This window comes from Elaeis guineensis, chromosome 10, assembly GCF_000442705.2.
Source record: "Elaeis guineensis isolate ETL-2024a chromosome 10, EG11, whole genome shotgun sequence".
Lineage (NCBI taxonomy): Eukaryota > Viridiplantae > Streptophyta > Magnoliopsida > Arecales > Arecaceae > Elaeis > Elaeis guineensis.
The window spans coordinates 14078091-14103340 of record NC_026002.2 but is presented as its reverse complement, the minus strand read 5'-3'; the positions used below and the strand labels follow the sequence as shown (position 1 = coordinate 14103340).

At 34.7% G+C, this 25250-nt stretch overlaps 1 protein-coding gene across 3 annotated transcripts; it reads left to right on the top strand.

The window, feature by feature from the left end:
* Nucleotides 1-1641: 1641 nt before the first annotated feature.
* Nucleotides 1642-23250, top strand: LOC105053115 (uncharacterized). Of its 3 annotated transcripts, none has more exons than XM_029267017.2 (11): nucleotides 1642-2039; nucleotides 7590-7667; nucleotides 7757-7800; nucleotides 10991-11117; nucleotides 11571-11703; nucleotides 15802-16394; nucleotides 20203-20539; nucleotides 20863-21133; nucleotides 21334-21426; nucleotides 21818-22285; nucleotides 22580-23250. In XM_029267017.2, the coding sequence occupies exons 1-11, from the start codon at nucleotides 1865-1867 to the stop codon at nucleotides 22922-22924; spliced, it is 2664 nt and encodes an 887-aa protein (XP_029122850.1). In that variant the 5' UTR covers nucleotides 1642-1864; the 3' UTR covers nucleotides 22925-23250. The 3 variants fall into 3 exon arrangements, with proteins under 3 accessions (XP_029122850.1, XP_010932459.1, XP_019708980.1); XM_019853421.3 differs by having other exon boundaries at nucleotides 1644-2039; nucleotides 7526-7667; XM_010934157.4 differs by lacking the exon at nucleotides 7590-7667 and having other exon boundaries at nucleotides 1643-2039.
* The last annotated feature ends 2000 nt before the right edge of the window (nucleotides 23251-25250 follow it).

The following is a 25250-nucleotide window of genomic DNA, read 5'->3' as shown; positions in this document are numbered from 1 at the left end:
GATTTTTTATTTTTTTTAAATTTATTTGAATTAAAATTAAAATTTTTATTTCATTTACTCTTTTTTAATTAAAATTTATTTTAATTAAATTTAAAATTTTTATTTTAAATTTTAAATTATAATTTTTATTTTTTTTATTTTTTAATTTAAATTTATATTTTTCTATTTTTTTGATATTTAAGCCTATTTTTGAAAATGCCGTTTCAAGTGATCGGATATTATGCTTTGTGGACATGGATACACAGAGTCTCATGTGTCTCATTTATTCAGAATTAAAATTTTTATTTTTTTTAAATTTAAAATTATAATTATAATTTTTTTAATTTTTTCTTTTTTATGACCTTTTTTATTTTTTTAATTTTTTTGAGGTATTTTTCTCTTTTTTGAGATATTTTATTAATAAAATTAATTTGAAATGGGGAAAGTAATTTTAAATAGTGATTTTTTTGAATTCAAATAAAAATTATAATTTTTTATAATTTAAAATTATAATTCTATTTTTTTATTTTTTACTTTTTTTTCTTATTTTTATGGTATTTTTTATTTTTTAGATATTTTTTTTATTTTTTTGAGATATTTTTTAAAAAATTTAATTTGAAATGATATTTTTTATTTGAATTAAAATTAAAATTTTTATTTTTTTCAAAATTTAGAAATATAATTCTTATTTTTTTCTGATTTTTTTTTTTATGTTGTTTTTTAATTTTTTTAATTTATTTTGAGGTATTTTTTTATTTTGGATATTTTTTTAAAAATAATTTGAAATAGGGATACTAATTTGAAATGATAATTTTTATTGGAATTAAAATTAAAATTTTTATTTTTTTAAAAAATTAGAATTAGAATTTTTATTTTTTTAAATTTTTTTATGATATTTTTTTTTATTTTTTTGATGTATTTTTTTAGATATTTTTAAAAAAATTAATTTGAAATGGGAATATAATTTGAAATGTTGATTTTTATTTGAATTAAAATTAAAATTTTTATTTTTTAAAATTTAGAATTATAATTTTTTATTTTTTTAGATCTATTTTTTTAGATATTTAAAAAAAAATTAATTTGAAATGAAGAATGTAATTTGAAAAGATGATTTTTATTTGAATCAAAATTAAAATTTTTATTTTTTTTAAATTTAAAATTATAATTTTTTTATAAATAAATAATTAAAATAATTATTTAAATGATTTTTTGAAAAATATATTTTCAAATGGTATTTTTGAAAACGATTTCAAATCGCAACTTTATTTATTTTTTTTATCGTTTACATGGAGGAGAGAGGAAGAGAAAGGATGGTGACGTGATGGTATGAAACATATTTTATAAATTTATATTATTTTTATAAATAAATTAAAAAAATATATTATTTTGATAAATAAATTTTTTTTAAAAATTATTTAGATAATGAACTCTCACAACTCCGTGCCCTGTACTTCGCCGGTTACACGGCGTCACCGGGGAAGGAATAAAAGTCCCCCGGCAGCAGCAGAATCTAACACAGAATATGCCGCATTTGGGACCTAACGGCGCCAGCCAACGACCCCGCAGTCTACCGACTTCTCCCTCTCGCGGGGGCATTCTCGTCATTCCCCCATTCCCAATATGCCCCCAAATGGAAAATTCCTCTCTCTTACTCTCCTAGGGTCAAAATCTCCTAGTTCTCGCTCTCAAACCCTCGCTTCCCTTTCCAAAACCTCTCTCCTCTTCCCCCGCGCCCATTCTCTCGTCTTCTCTCCCCCTCTCCTTTCCTTCATCCCCTTCTTCTCGTCGCTAATTGTCCTTTGATGTCCTTTTTTCGATCGCCGCGGTGCTAGGGTTTCGCCACCGCCGGCCGTTCTAAGCGCCTCCCCGCCGGATCGCGAGAGAGATGGTCTTGGGCTCGAGGCTGGACGGTGGGAGTCAGATAGTCTCCGTTCGGATCAGAAAGACCATCCAGTCCATCAAGGAGATCGTCGGCGACCACTCCGACTCTGATATTTATGCCATGCTCCAGGAGACCAACATGGATCCCAACGAGACGGCCCAGAATTTGCTCAACCAAGGTCGGTTGTTTGGTTTCTGGCTCTCAATTAGCTTTGCATTGCTTGTTTTGCCCCATTATTTGGATTTGCTTCTTTAAAGATAGTAGTTAGCGCTTGATTTTGGTAATTTGACTGTAAATTTTTGATCCCCGGTAGTTCTTAACTTTTTCTAGTGCTGAAATAGTCTGATGACACTTGGAGCGTTTTAAATGATCAAAATTGAACTAGTGTAAGCATATATTTGGTGAAACGTTGTTAACCATGGCTAAAGTTTTGCTTTTTATGTGGTCAATGTGTTCAGTACTGTGCGCTGAAGTTTTGATCCTGTGGTTATGCAGTTAATATTATATAATGGCTGTGCATGCTGTTTGCTTGCTTTTATGACTTGTCTGCCTTTTGCTCATTAAAATGGCGCATCCTGGTGGCACTATTTTGTTTAAATTAACATGAAAATGCTGTCTTACTAATTCAACCGGTAAGCTATGTAAGTTGGGCTTTCCAACTAGCTTAAAACTTATAATATTAGTCGTCAGTGAGTATGCTGGGGGCAGGAAGAGAGACAGTGGTTGCAAGGGGAATTATTTTTCTTTGGGAAATCTGGTTTTCCATCTTTTTGGTTGTTGGTTGGGCAGAAAAATAAAATTCTAGAAAAATATTTTCTTATTGGGAAAATGTTACCTTCTGTTTTCTGCAAAAAATCTCTGGAAAAAAGCAATGTGAAACCAAAGACCCTCTTGGAAAAGTGGGAGTCTTTTATTTTTCATTTTCTATCTCCAGTATCGTAAAAACTTTAAAAAATGGATTTCCTTTTTTCCAAGGGAGAGGCTTTCCTTTTGCTTTTCCTTTTGCCATAGGTTTCTTTTGCAACCAACGGACCCTAAGGCACCAAATAAATGATTCAGCTGTGAAAGTTAGACAAAATTTAGCCACACTGAAGATATGTCACATTTTGAAGATAAGATTTGGAATGAGGGACATTATTATTTCTTTTTTTTTTTTTGGCTAAAAGAAAAGTTCAATAGCCACGCTTGGTAATCTTGTGTGCTTGAACTGATGAGTTCTATGGTTTGTGCCTTTTGTACAATTGTTCTTAGATAATGTAAGGCCTAGTCATGGATGGTAAAGATAGGTATTCAAGTGCATTCCTTTGTGGACTTGACCAACTTGAAGTAATCCTATTCAACATGACTCATCTGGACTGGTGTGCCTTGACCTAATTAAAGCCAAACCAACTAGATTAGACTCATTCCTAGCAAACCAAATGCACCCTAGCTTGACCTGACTTTGTCTAAGTCAATATATAACTTCAAAATGGACACTTGCCCTTGTTTGGACTGAGAATTGGAGAGAAGAGAAAGAGAGTAATTATGTGTCAGGGTTAGGGAGAAGAGAACAAAAAGGCAGTTCTTCTTGTTTCATTAAAAATTTAGCAAGAAGAGGAGAAGAGGGTAAGGTGAGGAGAGAGGAGAAATGGGGAAAAGTAGTTTTGCTCCAAGCCACGTTTTTAATCTTGCTGTTGTCTTTTTTACTGTGGTGTCTATGATTCTCCTCTTCCATTCTTTTCTTTCCTTTTGTGTCCAAAGCTCTCTCCTCTTCTTTTCTCCTCCTGTCTTGTTTCTCTTTTTTACTTTTCTCTCCTCTACTACATTATCCAAACAAGGCATTGAAGTTGGGATCGCCAAATCATAAAGCATACTTGATCACCCTAGCTTCATCCTCCGTCATGTCTCGCTGTTCATTTGCTACTTTTCTTTTGCCTCTTTTCTTACTTCAATTGCTGTTGTTAGCTTCTTTTGCCATAAAAAAGAGGAAATCTCAGATCTAAAGCTGGTTCAAGAACATTGTTCTTTTAAAAAGGCTTCACAATCTCATAGATTGAAGACATCATCATTCAAGTGGTGTTGGGCATTTCATGTTGCATAGATTTAGATTTTGAGGAAAAGAAAATGTCATGACTCTTGGCCCTCTACAAGATGAGAATTATTGAACATTAAATTTACACTGATGCTAAGTTGTTATGTACCGAAACAACAACATCACTTGGATACTTCACCTAAGGGCGGCAAAAGTGACCCACGTCTGGCTTGCAGTAAATAAATTTGGGTTCGGGCTAAACATGTTCAGATCATAAACACGTTGATCTATCTTGACTTCAGGTTTGGCTTTTTGAGTCTTAACCTGTTTAATCTATTTAACTCATTTAATAATTGGCCGGATTAGGTAAAACCTGTTTAAACGCTTAATTGTTCACCTAGGTTCCAATCTTGAGTAGACTGAGCCTAGTTTAGAATTAGGGATATATGCCACAGCCTTGGACCCATTAGGTTTCCAATGCCTTCTGGAAACTTGCGAGCATCGACCTTCCTTACCGTTCCTCATCTCTCTCTTCAAGTGCCGGTCCCCCTTGCCATTTCTCATTGCTCTCTCCGAGCATTGACTACCTTTTCATTTCTTCACCTCTCCTCCTCTCTCCATCTCCTCTTAAACCCCATCTCTCTTCCTCTTTCGCTCGCCATAGATCAGAGCAAACCATCGATTTCGACTTCTTCCTTTTTGGAAATAAAGCAAGATTTTTTTTTTGATCCCTTTCTTTCTTCCTTTTCGAGTTGGGGTTTCTCCATGAATAGGAAGAGCATGCCATTGTCTGATTCCAAATCTCTGATCTTCTCTTCGCTCTCGATCTCCTTGAATGGGATGGAGGAGATCGAGTTGTGCCATGGATTTCTGGGTGGTGGAGGGAGTGAAGGGGATGCCTCGAAGGAGGTGGGTATGGAGATGTTGGACAAAATGAAGAGGTCCCTGAGCCAGGAAACTATCTTTCTCTGCATCAATGAACTTGAGAAGCCACCTGCTCTCAAGTATGTTGTACTTCTTTCCTTTGTTTTTCGCTCTATCTATCGTTTCTTTTCTTCCTAAGAAATGATTTCCTCAAGAGGAAAAGAAGTGATCCATTTGTTCCTAAGAAATGATTTAGTAGGATGGAATGGGAACACAATTGAAAGTTAATGCCAGGATTCACAAATCCACAACTCTGTACTATTTTCCTTCCATTATTTTTATTTTTGAGTATTTTGAAACATGCATGTTTTGTTTAATGACACAAGCATCAGATCTATGCATTTTCTCCTCTTGAGAAGATTCGTGGAAAGTTTGTAGTGGGATTGATGATGAATTAAGAATGCTGCTGAAGTTTAATGCATGAATTGACACCTGAAACCTCAAAGGTAGCTTATACTAGTATTTGGATGGCTATGAAGAGTCATTCTTATCTACATGAAACAGGTAAACTGGTTTAGTGGTTAACCATGTTTTATATAAACAGGTTATGCAAATATCTAGAAGTCAAATAGGTTATACCATGGTCTGCTGAACTGCCCAATTCATCCTGTACCGAGCTAAACTAGTGTGGGGCCAGATTGGTTGGGACCTATTCTTCGAAACCACCCCCGAACTATCTGTGTCGAGACATATCGCCCCCATACTGTATTGAATTGAAGCGTACCAACTTGTACTGAGACAAAAATTGAAAAGAAATGATTTGATTCGATTGTTGAATCAAACCGAACTGCCTGGTTTACCCCATATCGAGCCAACAAGCCACCGACTGGTATGGGTCCTGGTACCGGTTTTGTGGACATTGCAATTTATATAGTTTAACTGATATGACTTGTTTATTAATAGGTTAGGTTGGATTACCTATCTATTAAATGACAAGTTCATATTTCAAATGCTGACTTGTTTAATAAATAAGTTAGGTTCATGTTTGGAATTTTTTTGACCCAACATGCATCTGATTAGATCTGTACATGGCCCGACCCGACATGATTGCCATCCCCAACTTCACCTTGTAGGATTTCTAGAGGACATAATATTATACCACGAGAACCCTAGGTTGCTAAAAATGGAGTGGTCTACCTATAAAGTATCGAGCTATTGGAACTTGGCTCAGTATTTTGGAGTTTACTATTAAAAGACACTTTAATGTGAGTTATGGTGCTTCAACTATGCAATCTTTAAGGGTTAAAATTATCAAAATCATAGCATTAGAATCTTTCAATGAAGTATTGTATCATTTCTTCTTTCAATTAATGTAACATGACATGAAATGTATGTTTTTTGATAAGAAATATTACAATCAGTCAATTTAGTGTAGAAGTCAACTTTTTGTAATACAATTGTGGTGGTTTTAAGTTTCAACCAAAATTTGGAAATCAAAACCAAAAAAAAAAAAAATTGAATTCACTTGGAACTAAAACAAATCAAAGGTGTCTTTCATAGTGATTGCCGAAATCCATGTAAGCCTATATTTATCTGAATATTTGGGCCATTTAAGTTACTTTCAGTATTTTATGCATTTTTGAGTTCAAAAGTTAAATTTAGCTTAAATTTTGTGAGTTTTGACAAGATTGGAAACATTTGTTAGAACTTTAAGAAAAGATAAATTGTTTTCAATATTTAAGGGAATTTAGGGTTTTTGACTGATCTTTTACTGGGAAGAGAAGGAAGATTTCTATGATAGATTTGACAGGCCTAACTAGGTTAAAACTTTGAGTCTGGATATTGGAGCTCAAATCCCATTTTAGGGTGTCAAGATCCAAGTCACAAGAAGTTTTAAATATATTTTTTAGCCCCCCCTCTGCTAAATTTTCTAGATCAATAGTATTGATGCTAGAGACCAAACAGGAGCTTCTCTGGCTAATTACATGTAAAATCAATCATCTTTTAACGATCTTATTGGTGGCTTCCGGGGTATAATAAGATGTGGAAAATCGATGATTTCTATTGAAATAGGTCCTCTTGTCCTCGAAAGATGGATTGTTATTGGAGTTTTTTTCTTGTGGAAGCCAGAAGTCAGAAGATAATGTGACTTTTTTCATGCGACCTATTGCGATCCATTGTTTAAAATAATTAACCACTACTTGAATAGTACAATGCCAATTTGAGGCCATGGGGGAGATGTAGCTGTTGACATCTCAACTCCACATTGCTGAGTGCCAGAACCTTGCGCTTTCATGAATTTCAAGTGAAAATATTTTATGCTTTGTATTATAAATATGGATTATTTTATTTTTTTATAAACTAGATTATATGCCTAATAGGCTTGTACTTCGATTGGCATTTTGCAGCTCATTTGCTAAAGTAGAATTGAACAATAGTAATCCATATACTTAAAAATGATGTGAAATATAAATTCCATTTTTTAAAAAAAATAACTTGCTGAAAATTTGAGGCTAAAACGGCCTATAGTTCTTCATGAACCGCTATTGTAGAATATCCTCTTATTCTAATAGTTGTTCATTACTTGTTTGATCATATTTAACTTTTATATCTTTTAACATATTTAAATTTTGTGAAGTCTTTCTATTTTGTTATTTATTTCAGCTAGAATTTTGTGGTAGTATCGAAACTGACTAAGAATACTGCCAAAAGTGAAACTTAATTGCCTTGAATGAAAATGAAACAAAATCTGAGTGTCGGAACTTAGATAAGTCCATTCATATTTCTAGGTATTCATGTGAGGAAGTGCCCAGACATCATGTTTTTTGAAGGTTGTACTTGTGGACTTGGCAGTTGGCATCCATGCTGCACCCCAATGTTACAACATTGCTAGTGAATATGATGATTCTTGTGAAAATGCCATTTTGTTAGGTAATTGATCAATGAGTATTACTCTATTGTGCAAATAAATCCTTTTTGTGTCACCTTATTTAATTTATACATCTTATTATACATTGCAGGTCCATTTCATGAGGTTAAAAGGAGAAGGGACAAAAGGAAAGAGGTATGTGGCAATGCTGTAGTTGCTAATTTCTGGTTTTAGAATTTGATCTGAGATCTCGTACTTTCTATTTAAGTTTCAGTTGTTATTTATTATTTTTTAGCAGCTATTTTGTCATCCTTTTGACATTATTTATTTGTTTATTTTAGTATGCATGTAATTCTATGGTATGTTATGTACATATTGTCTTTGCTACTTAGGCACATGATTTACATAGCTGAAAATCTTTTTCATGTATGTTTCTTCCATGTGAAGCTTGAGGTTTTTTGACTTATTTTGCTAAAGCTTTTTAATGTGTCTTGTAGTTGGTCAAGCTAAAGTGATTCTTTGAGTGACGCTACAGCTCTGTAACATTTCTAGGTATAGACATGGCTATGACATTCTTTTAGGGTTTTGCAGCAGTTAAAATGAAGATTGCAGCATAGAAGCAAATTCTGTAAGAGTTCATATGCCACTTATATTATGGATGTTGTTAGGTGACACTAGTTAAGACATTTTGTATATCATTTTGAGGAAAAAAATGGAATCATTAGAGATAAGACATGTTGTGACGAAGGGTAGTATAGCTGTTTTATGAAGTCCAAATGGAAAGAATTATAGCTAAGGAGACGACTAGCAACTAAAGGCTAATTAATGTCGGGAAGGGCACCAATATAGATGATTAAGGAATAGAGGTGGATAAGATGAGTTGAAAACTTGTTGAAAAAGAAAAGAAGATATAAGTGAGGGCTACAACTTATCATTTCTCATAATATCACTTCTCAAGAAAAACAAAGTGTTAGGGAAGAAGAAAATTATTTTCAGTAGAACATATGGTCTGACAGTAGGTCTGGGATAGGAAATTAAGTAACATCCAGAAAGGTTCTCTACAGGTGGGGATACGGGTGAGTTTTAGCTAAAGATCTTAATACATATGATCGTTCCTTTGGTGGATGAGAGCAAAGATGTTTTAGTTGATTGTCAATTGCTTATTTAATAATAGAAAATTATGATAACGTAAATATAAACAAGTGTAGAAAATAAACCCTTTACTAATAGCCTGCAATTTGTTTCCGTTCATGAATTGAATTTTTGCTTTCGGAACAATATCTTTTGAGCAAGTCTACATTTCTTGATTCTGAAAAGTCAAATAATGACAATTAGTCCTGTTATGAGATGCCTTCATCACAGCATAGTGAGTAAATAACAGCTGTTCTTTAAATCCATATTAAGTATATGTGTGTAGGTATGTTTTATGTATCTGAGTGTGCATGTGCTCATATGTGTACAGATGAGCATGCACATTTTTTTCCTCTTTTTTTTTTGGTGTGGGTCTATGGGGGGAAGACAGTGTTAGGTGAAACCAAAATAATGACCAGTTAACATTATTGTGGCTGTTATCTCATATAATGTTGTATATATATAGGACAAACATATTAGATAATAAAATACAGAATAGCTTATCCACAATGTTATTTTAGTAATATTAGTTGCTACTCATAAAATTTCTTTTTTTAGTTACATTATGAACTTGTGAAACACCTATACATTATATATCTCTTCTCCAAAATGGAACTTTTGTAAAGCAATGAGATAAATGCATTGCGGGAATCATGTGAATAAGTGAGGTGTATTTCGTCCATTTTAGGTTCTATCAATTTTATAACAACTATCTACAACCTGCATGGACATGAAATCACTCTGCATAGATCACGCCTTTTGTGTGGATTTTGCATGATTGTGAGTTTGTGAATATAATTTTGAAAGCCCCCTTTCAGCATGAGAATGTAAAAGTCCATGTCGACAGATGACGTTTTTTCCTGCATTATAACACTGGCTTTTTGGGGGTGTGCATTGGGGGTAGCGAAACAGTGAAAATGCTGTAACCTACTTTTATCAATTTGTTTGTGTTTTTTAAATTAGAAAATTGTTTCATGTCTTATTGCGGATGATTGGGGACAAGGCTTGATGATTATGGTTGTAGATGTTCTTTCATTAAATTGCTGTAAATTGTAATTAACTTTATGTTGATAATCATAATAATTATCTTTTTGAGTTTATGCTTCAATTTATTTCATGGTTATGTGAAGAGAAATATAAGGAAATGAGATGTAAATTTAATTTTTTAAGTTGATTTTAATAATTTTTTTGTCATTTACATTTGACATTTTTTTTATGTATATTATTATGATTATGAGAAAAATTTACTTGGTCAATCAATTAAGTTCAACTTGTTTTATGTGTTTAATATGGATGTATGGACTTTTTACCATCACTTTAAACTTAAGGGATGAGACAATGAAAACATAAACTAGCTTTTAAGTTCAAACATGATGACAAAATACCATTTCCAAGACATGTTATATGTTTCTAAAGAAAACATAAAAATGCAATTTGCTGAACATTCTAGGGCAGCCCATTATTTATAAAGGCTCCAATAGCCCAGTGCAATGACCTTCAAAATCGTATAAAACCACAACATTTTGGGATGCTTTAGAGGTTAGAAATTGCAAAGAAAAAGGGCACTCAAAAGTTAGCTGAATTTAAACCATTTAAGATGTCGTAAGAAATGTTTAGGAGAGAGTACAGAGTGCAGAAAAATTCTCAACTCAGATTGAAATGGAGCACAGTGGTCTACGTATATTGTCAAATCTGCAAAAAGAGAAGCAGATAGTGAAGGAGGTTGGAACTTAAAAGCATCTTGTTATTTCAGGAATGAAAAGATGGGTTGGATGTAAATGCTGGATGGGCTTATCTTGAAGTACAACACCAGTGGTTCGTGGAGTTTGTGTTTCAAGAATGGTAGATGTGTTTTGAACAAAATATGTTGAAAGATGTCTGATAAAACAAAAAGGTTAGCTGTTGTCTGCATCAAAATGCGAATAAGGATGCCCAGTGAATTGTGATAAATTGGAAGAATCCACCTTTGGATTGGCCTCAAGTAATGATATTTTGTTTTTTTAAATAGCACACCTTGGAATCTTTTATGATATGGTCATCTTCATCTTTCTGTTGAATAAGCATTAAAATTCTTTTGCAAGATGTTTACTCTCCACAATTTTTGAAGCAACCATGATGAGTACCCTGTTGTACTAATTCCATGTCAATTTTATTAATGCTTTCATTCATGCATTTGATGAAGTAGATTTGGTTATTTTGAATTATCGTTGTTTTGATTTTATATTAATGCATACATACATTATCATGGCCTCAGCATACAGGGTATGGGGGTTCTGGTGATACTAAAAAAGGTGTGGAACACAATGTACAATGGACGAAATCTCACACATCATGGGATCAAAATACTCAGAGAGATGGTTTTACTGGAAAACCAGCACCTGGTAATGCAAAGTCCCGTCAGTTTTTATAATTGTTTGGTAATTAAGGGGAAATAAGAATTGTGCTATAGGTGCTGGAGTGTATATCAGTTAGAAGTTTTAAGTTTCATTAGATACTGCAGCTTACAATGGGTGTTTTAGTTTAAGCTAGTGGTTGCAAAGGTGACTATTTTGTGTTATTGTTTATTCATTTACTCAACTCAACTAAGCCTTGATCCAAAACTAGTTAAGGTTGGCTACATGAATCCTTTGCCTCCATTCAGCAAAGAGAATTTTTATTGTTTGATGATTTATATTAGCTATATTTGTTTGATGATTTATGATAAATTTTGCTATATAGGTGAATTGATCTGGAGTGTACTGTTCATATATATTAGTTTTATTTTTGAGAGGATCTTAATGCTATATATTAAGTTTATGAATTTATATGTGAAGAAGAAGACATTGCTCATGCAGGAATCAGCCGAGAATTTCGTGTTGTGAGGGACAACAGAGTAAACCAAAGTACCAATAGGGATGTCAAGCCAGAGTCAATTCAACATTCAGCTTCTGGCAGTGAACAAGTTGTATCAAATGTTCTGGAGAACAGGTGTAGTTGTCTTTTCTTTTCCCTGGCTCATTCATCTCGTTGTACTTGTAACTAAAGCACTTCTACTGTTTTTGTTCCTAGTGTTAATGCCAACACTTTGATAATAGGTCCGTCAGATTCCTTCTTTTCTATTCAATGAGCAAAACCAGCAATAAGATTGTGCATGCAGTAATGTCAACACTTTGATAATAGGTCCATCAGATTCCTTCTTTTCTATTCAATGAGCAAAACCAGCAATAAGATTGTGCATGCACAGATTTGCTTGTTTTCATTCCCATGTGCTGATGTTGGCATTCTTGTTTTATTATTATTATTATTTTTGGAGGTTATGTTATTTATTGATGTTGTAGTGGTTACAGTTTGAATTTGTCACTGTCTTACCTGTTTCATGGCAATATGCCATAAGTTTTAATCTTTATAATGATTTAGCATTTTGATGTCTTTAAGCTGACAATTAAATGACAGCCATAAATACTAAGTTCTATTATCTGTCACAATTACCAAGAGGTGTAATGGTGTATTTTATTCTGATTTGTATGGGAAATTATTGCTAGCTGCTCTTCTGTATGCTTCACAATGTCTGGTGGTAAATAGGTTTTTTAGGTTATGGTGAGCAAAGGATAAAGTGATAGAGAATTGATTAAGATGGTATAGACTTGTACACAAGTATTTGAGGGGGCTTTAGTATCTAGGGATATTCTAGCCTCCGTTGAAGGATGATGGATTATGAGCGAGGACCTGGTAACATGAATGGAAATTGTGGGAAAGGATATTGGGAAGTTGGAACTAGGAATCAAGGATACTTCAAATCACATGCTTTGTTGATATCAGATATATATATAGGATATTGATACTCATTGGATACTTCCTGGTACGTGTCTGATACTCATGTAAATTATTTTGTTTTTCAAATTAAAAAAATCTCCGTAAAATTCTTGGGTTATGGATACACTCGTTATTAGTCTCCAATACCTCCAAAATGAGAGATATTAACATTTTAATGATGAATAGTCAGTTTTGTAGTCTATGATCTTAATATTTAAATATGGAATATGGATTGAAGTGGATGATGATTAAATGATGAGCTTGTAAAATTTGATACTATCATATAAAGTTCAGACTATATATTATTTTTGCTAGCATACCATGCATTATGGGTACTTTATATATATATATATATATATATTTGTGCATTTATGTTTGTATGTATGAATCTTTAAATACATATATATTCATTGACTTATCCTAGTCATTCTAGATATAACATTACTTTTTCAAACAAATACTTTTTATCAGATACTTATTGAATGTATTCATCATACTCTCTCTCTCTCTCTCTCTCTCTCTCTCTAATTTTTAGACTACTTTTTCACTGTCTTTGTATTGGCATATCTGAATTGTGTCATATCCATATCCCATATCCATGTTCCTGCTTCATAGTTTTGAATTAACATTAGGGGTGGCCATAAATTGGGGATTTTGGTTTCAAACCAATTTTGATTATGTTTGCTTATCAAGTGACAATGCAGCCAATTTTATATAGTTTTGATCGGATAAGTATATTTTTTTTGTCAACTTGCCGGTTTCAGATATAATATATGGTGTTTCAGATTCCCCTCAAAGCCAATATATTTGAACAAAATCATATCCGTGTTGCTCTACCTGAGTGAGACAAGGTAAAACATTTGGTATCCGAATTGAATTAGCTATTAATATATTAGAAGTTTGAAGTTTTGCCTGAAATAAAATGTTCTAGATAAAATTTTAAACCCTGTTGTGTGACAGAGGCATTGGGTGCATGAGACACTGTTATACCAGTAACCCTTTGAGGCTTTGACTGTTCACATCTTTATTTTTGTATATTCACCCAAGCAAATCTTTGTTGCAGAAAAGCTAAGGAAATTTTCTTCCCCATGCTGTTGTAGCAATCAAGCATAGCTTTAGTATATATTTTTTCCATGTGAGATTACCCATAAAGACAGATTTTCCTGGATATTCATTTCCTTCTCCTCACTTGTAGAGGTTCCAACAATAGCATCTTTGGCTGCATTTTCAGTACTGTTCGAGCATCGTTACCAGGTGCTTGGCACAGGTATTACATGTGATGGTGTTGCAAAAGTTTCAAACTGGACACCTTAGAAAAAATCAACACTGAGGCACTTTTTATATATGAATACTAGAATCAAACAGGGAAATGAATTTATATTTGTTATTAAAATAAGTTGGCTACTAGATTAAGTATTAGTCTGTGATACCTTTCCCAAAAGCTTTTATTTTATTCTGTATCATATCAATAATCAGTGTAAAAAAGAAAATAAGTTCGATCCAATTATCCTTGGTAGATCTGTCTAAGTTTAAGCTAAAATTGTTGAACACCTAAATTGTTGAGAATTTTGGTACCATAACTGCACTTGATAGGACTTTTCTAAGAAACAGTTTCAAGTACCAACGCTTTTTGCTGACATAAGCAGTATACGCTGTTTTGGGGATGCATGGAAGTGTTCTTTTATCCCATTTGTCCATGTGTCTTGAAATATTTGCACTCTAAAAGTCCCAAATATTCAAGTGTTTAGATAGCATAGAGTTGCATGTTGTCCAAGTCAAAGACATTAGGAAAAGCATGAAGAATATAAGGCATTGTTCAAAGAAATCAGGAAAACAGCAAAGAATACAAAGCATTGTTTCTACAGAAACAACAGCCTATCCAGCTATTATGCATGTGGATGACAAATCTTGAGGGGGAAGTGAAAAAGATTTAATTTTTTTTCTTCTCTTCTTCAACCATTAAACAAATATATGCCATGCAATGGTTTCATGTGAAACTGACTCCTTTTAGATTTGCTGAGTGACCTTGATAACTACTTTGTATAAATGTAAGGCTTATGCATAAGGGTCTCATAAGCAAATTCTAGTAAGTTCCCAAACAACATTTATTAACCCATAAAGGACAGCCACTTTACTCCAAAATCTCCTACATAATTTTGACTTCTGCTGGCAATTCCCTTGCTATGTTTGGAATGTGGACCTTATAAACTTTAAAAATTAAGTGAGGAACAAATAATTGTCTGGTGGCCTTGTTTAACATAGACTTCCTTTTACAAAAATTGATGGTCATAGCAACCCCATAAAATTAGCTTGTTTATTGGATTCAAGAACCCCAAGATGGTGGACTGACATGGTCCTTTTTTCTCATTAGTGATTTAGCAACTTAATTTCTTCATCATTAGTTTTTGTTTATATTGCATTTACTTTCCTATTTGTCTTCCCATCTGCCGTTTTAAGTTTTTCAGCTTCTAACCAGTTTAGTTATTTCATCTGAAAGTGATGTGATGGGATTTTTAAGTGGTAATTTTTTTCCTTTAATTTTAGAAATCAACAATTTGGAGAATGGACATTGTTTTCCAGATATCCTTGTGCCATGCCCCGAAATCTCTATTTGTAAATTGCATATCCTTAATCTTATTTAACTCTTTTATCCTAATTTAGCATCCTTTGCTCAATTTCACTTCTTCTTTGACCATCGACATTCAGGTGAAAATGCACATGTCATTCTCGTATAAAGCTTAATTTAATGGAAAAGGAATTCTTAAATTATTACATGTTAATATTCTAACAGGCATGCTTTTCCCCTATCATTTGGATGCAGTGAATAGATGAGAGTTACATTTGCTGATTTTGTATGGTAATGTTTGTTTAGCTCATATGCGCTGTTTCATCTTGATTCTGCTTTGTTTAGTTCATATTATGCATTAACAGTATGTTGTCATTTTCACTCTCTCTCTCTCTTACACACATACACACATAGTATATATGTGTAATAGCTGTTTTCTTCAACAAAACTGTGCAGAAAGCAGATGCATGCATCTTATTATCTTCCATAATGGCGTCTTAGGCTGATATTGTATTTTATATGGTTTATGTGCAAGGTCTTAAAGATATTTTTATTGATATATGATACAATGAGGCCAGTTCTCTTTCTGCTATGCAGCAGCCTTATCAGTCCTGCTGGTAGTGTTTGCATGTGTTCTCATTGAACTAGAATAGAATATTTGTGAGATCTTTTTGGTATGGCTGCTCATCCATACTTTTTCACTGTAGCTCTGCTTGGGTTCCAATTAATGAGAAGAACATGGTTTCAAAGAACTCAGAGGAGCACATACCATCTCGAGGTGGAAATGAGCTGTGTCATTCTGGAGCAGATCATGCCAAAGATGCAGGCTCAGGTGGCAGTCATAGGCCATCACCACCCAAGGAGACACATCCAACAGTCTCTACTTCACAGGCACAGAAGGAGGTTCACAATAGTTTGAAGTCACAATCTAAATTGACATCAACCAATTCTATCATTGGGATGTACTGTTCATCAGATCCAGTTCATGTTCCATCTCCTAGTTCCAGATCGGCTGGAACAGTTGGTGCTATTCGGCGTGAAGTAGGAGCAGTGGGTGTTCGAAAACTGTCTTATAATTATTCAACTTCTCATTCATCTGTTTCAAGTGGTTCCTTTTCAGTTCCTTTATCAGGAAAAGATACCTCCTTGCTCTCAAATTCATCGATTCAGTCTGCTGCCATGTCTAAGAACAATCAGCTCATCCACACACCTTCAGAGCCTATCTTGTCTAGCACATCTTTTAGCAGATCATTTTCAGTTGGTCAACACCACAGCAGACAGCCTGTGGGTCACAGGAAAGGTACGGTTCTCATGATATTCTTTTAACGTTTGCATTTCTTGTGAGACATGCATTCTGTGTAAAATTGTAAATATGCTTATTACTGGTGGTCTTATTTACAGAAATGTTGCTTGATGGCAGTTCACTACCTAGTATATATGCTATAATATCGTCCATTTCTGATGTAGTAACATATGAGCTTCAGTAATCTTGCTTGCTGTAGACTTTATATCATAGCTAAATTGCTAACTTGAAACTATTTTTCTGTGATCTTTAACATCATTTGTTGTATTAAATGACAGCCTGGACTTCTAAGTTATCATATATTTCTTTTCCTATGTCGTAGTACATGTATGAAACCTGTTAACTTTGTGTTTTTAAAAAAAACTAATATCATTTTTATGAAGTATTTCCTTTTTGTCAAATTGCTTCTTCTTGGTAATTGAAGGTAAAGGGCATAAAATTCAAAGATGAGTTCCAAAGTATGCAGACAAGAATTCTTACCAGTTTGATGTTCTCATGGAGAAGTACTAGTAGTTGGAGCTAATTTTGATGTAGCAGGTAGATGATTAGGTGCACCAAAACTAGAGGTCAATGCTGTGTTGCAGTGATGGGTATAATCATGAAGATTTATTTTATCCTGTTGGAGAAAGCATGACTTTCAATAAAGTTGAAGTCCTGACTTAGGAGTGATTGAAGGGGAGATGAAACTAATAGTGGAAGGTTGTTTAGTTAATGCCTTGTGATGGATGAGAATATTGGAGTATTGCCAACAAAAGCAGCTATTTTTTTGGAAGAATGCCTACAGAAGTTTGAAATATGTATAGATGAAACAATGGCATGTTCAATAAACTTGTGTGAGTTTTTTCGTTTTTTTTCCCCCAAAAAAACAAAACAATAGGGATGGTGGTAACCTTGGAGTTGACCTCACTGGATGTAACACCCTCTTGAATTGCATCGTTGCACTCAACCGTGGCCAATGGCAGATGGCTATGTAAGTTTTACCCCTCTTCTATGGGTTGGACTATTATAGTGAGAGGGCTTGTTGTGGCTCCTGGTTAGATGAGGGAGTGATGTTTCTGCTGTGGTACTATGAACTCTTTCTTTCTTTGTGGTCAAGAAAGAGGTTGTCACTTAGACAATAAAGAATTTTGAAAGAGGGCTGTGTCTAGGGTTTGACATTAATGACATGATAGATTCATCATATTTACCAGAGCAATTTTGGGTTGCTTGGTCTGAATTGTTGACACAAAATTTTGCTTGATTGACCCATCAGGCCATGTTATTTATCTGACCTAAAACAAATTTTGGGTTGGCTTGTTGATCAGATTTGTTAATCAACCAGTTTGCATCACCATATTGAAATAAGTGGAAACTTTGTCCAAATAATTCAATATTAATATTGTTGTTAGGCTTTTCATCTTTGATATATATTTACTTTGAATCATGTTGTAGTTAATTGGGTTACATGCTCATCCACTTTGTAAGCACTTGTTTAGGAGTCATGCTTGATTTCTTGGCTCTTGGCTTATATATATCTGCGCTACATATTGAAACAACAATTTTGAATTTGAGAAATATTCCATTCTAATTCTGTCATTTTACATCGAAGTGCCCTTCGACCTCATTTACAATACATAAATAATTCCTATTTAGATAAATGTGTTTTTTTTTTTTTTTAAGTCAAATAACTGAAATCATAGCTGTGAAAAAAAAAAAAGAAAAGAGAAGTACAAATTGGATTCTAATTACTCTTTTTAAGGTGACAAGACGAGAAAAAAAAAAATCCCATTATTCTCTTTAAAGTTATATATGATATAATATTAAAATTTTCAGTTTTCTACATTCATGCATACATTGATAGATAGATAGATAGATTACATTTACTTTTCTACATGCGTGCATACATGGATGGATGGATAGATAGATAGATACATACATACATATTACACATGCATATACAGATTGTTTCATGACTAGACTTCAAATGTCTACCGTGAAAGGAGTTACCTTATTAAGTGCAACGAATACTGAGAAGATTTCATGCAATTTCTGCAGCTTTAGGAGCTTCTAGAGAACAAAGTAAATTAGTGATACACATCAAATAAGGATCATGGTTTGCAGAGCGAAGCCAAACCAGATGGTTCAGCCCATACTGAATCGAACCGACGCCAAGTAGAAACAATTCAGCCGCATCGGGTCAGTTCAGTTATAAAACCCCTTCCTCACCCTTGGTTCTTTTAATAAAACCCCGCCTGATCCCCTGGTTTGATTTTAAACCCCCCCTGCCCTTGCTTAGTTTGGTTCAAGCCTCCCCCCTTCTGCTCAACGATCGTTTGAGAGTCTCCCCCCTTGCTCATGACGGCTCGAGAGCACAGTGCATGCAACTGTTGGAGGGTTGCAAGCATTCAAGAGTTTCCTTGTGATGATTCGAGAGCTTGCTGGACTCTCTCCCTCTCGTCCGTCACTGGTAAGCCCTAGGCCCTTCCCCTTCCTCCATCGCTTCTCCCTCCCTCCCCTCCCCCCTTGCTTTTTCTCTCCTTATCTCTTTTCTCCCCCTCGTTTTCAGTTTGGGTATGCCTTGAAATGGCATGGTTACCATGCTGAAGTGGTCACTGGCCGGTACACCCTCCAGTACTGGTTCAGTAAACCTTGATGAGGATTAAAGAATATTGATGCATTGCTGAAAGAAAAGAGGTGCTGTTCTTAGATCGAGCACAGAGATTAGGCAATGGTCTATTTGCTCAAAAAATGGAGGGTTACAAGTTACAACAAAGACTTTATTAGCAAATTTTGAGTCCTGATAGTGGTCAAGCTACTTGACTGACCTATGCATCATCTTCTGAGTGGCTGGCCCTCTATCTTTTAGACGAAGCTCAAATCTTCATGTGCGTTGTTGTTATTCTATGATTCTTGAGTTATTTTATAACTTTCAAGTAAGAGATATTTTCTTGACAGTAGGCTTTGCAAGAGTTTGACATTAATGAAATACGACAAAAAGTCTTATCCCATTCATATCATATACTGTATACATTAACTTGGCTTTATAGATCAAACTATGATATGCCAATGTTTTGATTTTCAAAGAATTGTATGATTCATTCTCAACGTGTCGTTAATTATACTAAATCTACATTATTCAGGCCTGGCACTAAATTCTTAACATATATTGGGATAGTTATAAGCTTTTGTGTAATCCTACCTGTTGTCTCTGATTTTGAGAGGATGCAACATTGATTGGCTTGATAACAGAATGACGTGAAGGATTCACTTCTGATATCTTGGGCATACTGGCAGAGCTGAATCATTGAAGAGTACAGCAACATTTGTAATTCGAGCACTTTTTTAGTTCTTTGTTTCCTGGCTCATTTATCAGGAGATGCAACTTTTCTTAGAAAATGTGAGAGATTGTTATTGAGTAAATTGTGATCCTTCTTTTTTCTTTTTTGTAGTTGTTGGGGCGGTAGGGGGGTACAAAATTGCGATCTTTTCTATCATCAACTATGTTCAATCATTGGCCAAACATTATTTTTTTCAAATTGTTCATATACCACATTGGTTAAGCTGTTTGGGGTTTAACTTACTTTATATAATTCTAGTGAACAAGGATAATGCAAATAACAAATTATACAAAAAAAACAAGGAACATATTATATCTCAGCTTTGGAGAAGCTTCGAGGTTGATTTGCGTGTACAAATTTGGGCTTGAACTTATAGATGCTAAATATATATTTTAAATGATATAAATTGTCAATCCTTAGTAGATGGAACAATTATGTTTGCTATACTGATATTGTTACTTACAAATTCTGAATATTTGGTTAAACAGCCATGCAGTCCAACATGCAGTGGAAACCAAAATCAATTCAGAAAGCCACTGCAAGTAGTCCTGGTGTCATTGGAACAGCTTCATCCTCTCCTCATGCTGATGGTTCTTGTAGCTCAAACCCAGCAGATGTTCCTGGCTTGTCAGAGAAACTTTCACAAATTAACATTTTGGAAACTCAGCATGTAATCATACCCCAGCATCTTCGAGTTCCAGAGTCTGAACGTACGGAACTAACATTTGGTAGTTTTGGAGCTGATTTTGAATCTACCAAGGGGTCCACATCTGCTTCTCAGGCTTCTGAAAATGCACAAGAGACGAGTGACGAACCTACTGTTAGGTATTGCCTTTTTTTCCTCATATTTTGATTGCATTTTCTACCATAACCATGGTAGGATTTTGGTATTAATATCTCATAATGCTGAATAATGAATATTGTCAGCTTTATTTAAGTTCTCAGCTTTAACCATCCAATGCGGAAGTCATATATGGTTGCATGACTATTCTTTGCTTTCTGTTCTTTTTATAACCTATTTGAAAGTTGGTGGTTGAGGGCTTAGACACCTTCTCCCATCTACTGCTATTATAGTGCAGGCTTGTAGTCACTTTTGAGTGTTTAGTTTTAGATAGGCGGTACACTTATATTTAATTTGATATCTGCAGTATACTAGCAACTGGCCCAGTGGACTCCAGCAAGGATGCCTCTGCTGCTGACCTAGGAGATGTTGTGGATGGCCAATCTAGAACTTCCCAACCTGACTCAACCACATCATCTTTAGAATCTGAGGAAGCACAACCTGGAAATAACAAGTCCTTAAGCCCTCAAAATGTTGAGAGTTTCGAGGAAATTGGGTTGGTCCAAAGCCCAAGCCCTCGATACAGTTCAGCAGAACCTCAGCAACTACAGAATTCATCAACCCTGTCAAGCTTCCAGGTAAGTCCAACTATCAAGCATGTTGAGAATCTGTTTTCTGTTTTCAATGTGAAATATTGAATAGGACATAGTTAAAAGAGTGGAAGCGGGTTTTTCAAGATATGCCACACATTTGACAATTTAGTTGTAAGATTGTAATATCTGCGTAAAGAAGAAATATAATTCTCATAAAAATAATAACTTTTTTTTCTTTGAAACAGGCATACGAGCCCCAAATGAGTTATGATGCCCCATTTTTTAGGACGATGATGGAAGAACATGTGAGCTCACAAGGTTTATCTACACTGTCTGAGGTACCTTGGCTTGCTCCCAAATCTGTTCAGATGCCTTCTTCGTTGTTTTCCTTGCTATATATGTTTTATAACTGTTAACTATACTTTAAACCTTCTGTCCATTATTTTTCCTGTCCCTGCTCTCCATGACTTCTTTTGTTTCCAGAGCTGATCACGGTGGATTCGTTTGGACGTTTCCCTTTTTCCCAATATGACACAATTCCTCCACCCAAAACTCAAATGTCTGACTGAAACCGAAATTTTAATTAGTTTTTGGTTGTTTTAGGTAGCTGAAATTTCAATTGTCAATATGATCTGATATTTTCAGAATTTTGGGATGTACTTGAGCGGCATATTTTATTCTTGTGAGTATATCCTTAATTATTGTGACTGTCCAACACTATGGCTGCAGGCCCTGAACTCGTATGCAGTGAGCAGCAGCCCTTCTTCAAGCATTGCCATGGTTCAGCAGCCACCACCAATTCAGCCGCCGCAGCAGCAAGTAGCTCAGCTGTATCCACAAGTTCAGATCCCACATTACCCGAATTTTGTGCCATATCGTCAGTTCTTTTCTCCGGTTTATGTCCCACAAATGGCCATGCCGAACTATTCAAGCAACCCTGCATATCCTCATCCATCAAATGGGAACAACTATTTTCTGATGCCGGGAGCAAACTCACACATAACTGCAGGTAGCATGAAGTATGCTACCTCGCAGTATAAACCAGTTCCTGTAGGAAGCCCGACTGGATATGGAAACTATGCTAATCCTGCTGGATTCACCATCAATTCTCCTGGTACTATTGGCAGTGCTGCTGGCCTTGAAGATGTGAGCAGGATCAAATACAAAGACAACAGCCTCTATGTTCCAACACCTCAGGTATGATCTAATCTGCAGCAGTTTCTTTATGGTTGAAAATGAATCTAAAACAACAATATCTTGCCCAGTTCAGGTGAATCTGAGGCAGTTATATACTTGTTTGATGGTCACATGTTTATGCTCACTTGTTTGATGATGATGGTACATTTCTATGATTGTTTGATTTGATATCATGGATTCTATGGATGAAACATGCGGGAAACAGAAATCTTAAAGCTTGTTAATGCAAAATTTGTGTTTTCTTCTTCTTCCCAAACTGTGATTGACTTGATCCATAATATAACGATGTTACAGGCAGAGACATCTGATATCTGGATTCAGACGCCGCGGGAGCTTTCGAGCTTGCAATCTGCACCGTACTATAATTTATCAGGGCAAGCACCACATGCAGTTTTCATGCCAACCCATGCTGGTCATGCTTCATTCAATGCTGCAGCACAGTCTTCTCATATTCAGTATCCAGGCTTGTACCATCCACCGCAGCCGGCCTCCATTGCGAGTCCCCATCAAATGGTGCACCAGCAGGCCCCATCAGCCCTGGGTGCGAGCGTTGGAGTCGGAGTGGCAGCTCCCGGACCCCAGGTTGGGGCCTATCAGCAGCCTCAGCTTGGTCATCTTAATTGGACGGCCAACTTTTGAAGGGGGAGGGATATCATATGGTTTGGGATGGAAGTAGCATTATACACAGATTGGTGCTGAAGCTTTGTTTGTGATGGAAAGCGCACTCTTTTTTACTGTATGGCAAGCCAAATCTAAGTAATAGAGTAGCCGTTCTTGTCTGGTGCTTTTGCCTCATAGATCAACTAGTCTTATACCCACTGGAATGAGCCTAACCTGTATCACATATTATGTATCTAAGTAATTGATAACAGATGTTTATAAAGCTGACTGAAATTTGTGGAAAGAGAGATGTAAAAATATTTTGAGATGGAGATTTTCATAGAATTGATGATTGGGTCATTGAAGCCATAAAGAGGTGGCAAATACTTGAGCTCGGGGAAACGATAAGCAAGTAACCCTTGGAAGTGAAAAGAGTGGTTTCTTTGTGATGAATCATTTGTAGGGGGTTTGATGGTTAGCCGGAATGATCATAACCATAACCATCATTCTTTGTCCCAACCATTTGGGTTGGTGGCTCGTAGCAATCAAAGACAAAAAGGAAGTAATAAAAACCCATGCATGTCAAGATAGCATGGTAGGGATAGCCATTTCTTTTGGCCCGTCAAATATCCGATCCACTTTGAATGGATTTTTATTTGATCCGATTAAAATTTGAGTCGGGTATGGATTTTGAAAAAAAGTTGAAACGGATTCAGATTGGATATAAATAATAGTATGTCTCATTCTGAATCCGATTTGATTAAATATTTGTATATAAGGTCCAACATAAAATCTTAGCTATTATATGTCTTTCTATTCGGTTGCTAAAACTTAAAATCTAGCATCGAAAACTTCCTGTTCAGCCACTCTAACCTCTCATCTAATTATATTTTTTAGTCACTCCAAAGCCTAGTCATCATCTAAGCTTTTCTGATCGTCGGAGAAAATTAAAAAATAAGATTCTTCCTACAAAGATTGGTCATTTTTTTTTTGCTTTTGTTTTTATTTTTTTTTAAATTTTATTTTTTTTTCAGAGATCTGTGGAGAAGGAGAGCATCCTAGAAGATTGGAGAGGTTTCAGTTTTTTAGATTCTGGTTTAGAGATTTTTGATCAGAAGATTAAAGGGATTTTTTTGATGGGTTTGGAGGTTTTAATTGGAATATAGAAATAGATATATCCGATCTAATTGGATTTTTTATTTTATCCAATCCGATCTGATTGAAATGAATATGAAGTGGATAAATTTAAATATTTTTGATATAATGGATATAGAATTGATCTGATCAATATTTGATCTTCCAATATTGATCCTTTGCCATTATCCTTTGCCACCCTACACCATTGAGGCTGATTTTTTTTTTTTTAGCATCAAAGATTTTAGTGAATCAGAGAAAAAAAATCCATGTGTTTTACAAATTAATATATTTTCATGGTGCCCTTTGCAACATTTATCGCGGTTGTTCCGAGTAGCTTTCTGTTTATTTTTTTAAATTTTTTTGAAAGATAGTGGAGGCCAGAGATATCCATCCTCACCCAACTTTTGCCTGGGGACGAAAAGTCGAAGGATGACATGACTCGAAATCTTAAAAAGGTTTAAGTATGGCCCCATATCTTTTTGGGGGTTGCCATGGTACCCGTAGATGGTGGGAATTTCCTCAAGCGACTTTAACCCTCTATTAAAAGGAAGCCGGGGCTGGAGAAGGAACTTTTTTTCTTCTATTTCATATTTATTTGTTTGAATTTTTTTATATCGAGTAAAAAAAAAAAAAAATCAGATTTGAGATGGACAAATTATTGTTTTTTTTTTTTCCCACATTATTTTTATTTTTTTTTCTCAGCTTTATGGTAGAGAGCCCTCTCCCATTTATATGAACATGGAAAAGATAGTTGTTCTTCTAAACATGTGTAACATCCCAAGCTCTTGATAAGGATTTTTTGGATGTTATTTAACCTTATTGACGCCAATCTGAATATGTAGTTGGAAATTATATTCTAAAGAAAGAATAGGGAAGAATTTTTGATGTTAATTGTGTGGATCTGAAGGCAGAATTGGAAGAAGAAGGAGAGTTTACAGAAAGAAGGCAGGTCAGATTGGAGAGGAAGGAAGAGGAGAAGCAAATTGAAAGAAATTTTGAATATTTTTATTTCTACTTTTAAATTTTTGTTACAATTGATTTTATATGCAGTTACAGTAAATAAAATTGAAATACTTCCGAAATGAAATACAATACTAATTAAATGAAAATGAAATTTTGCTGGAATGAAATACAAATACGAAATGAAATGCAAATTCCTATGAAATGAAATACGAAGTGGATATTTTTATGACTTATCGGAGTGGGTTGTTGGATTTGTTGGTCGGAT

What these genes read in the sequence shown, in the direction of transcription:
- LOC105053115 (XM_029267017.2), top strand. Translation starts at nt 1,865, where the DNA reads ATGGTCTTGGGCTCGAGGCTGGACGGTGGGAGTCAGATAGTCTCCGTT. An exon ending in CCAGAATTTGCTCAACCAAG is followed by an intron (nt 2,040 to 7,589) that starts GTCGGTTGTTTG and finishes TGGACTTGGCAG; the next exon opens with TTGGCATCCATGCTGCACCC. An exon ending in TCAAATGTTCTGGAGAACAG is followed by an intron (nt 11,704 to 15,801) that starts GTGTAGTTGTCT and finishes TTTTCACTGTAG; the next exon opens with CTCTGCTTGGGTTCCAATTA.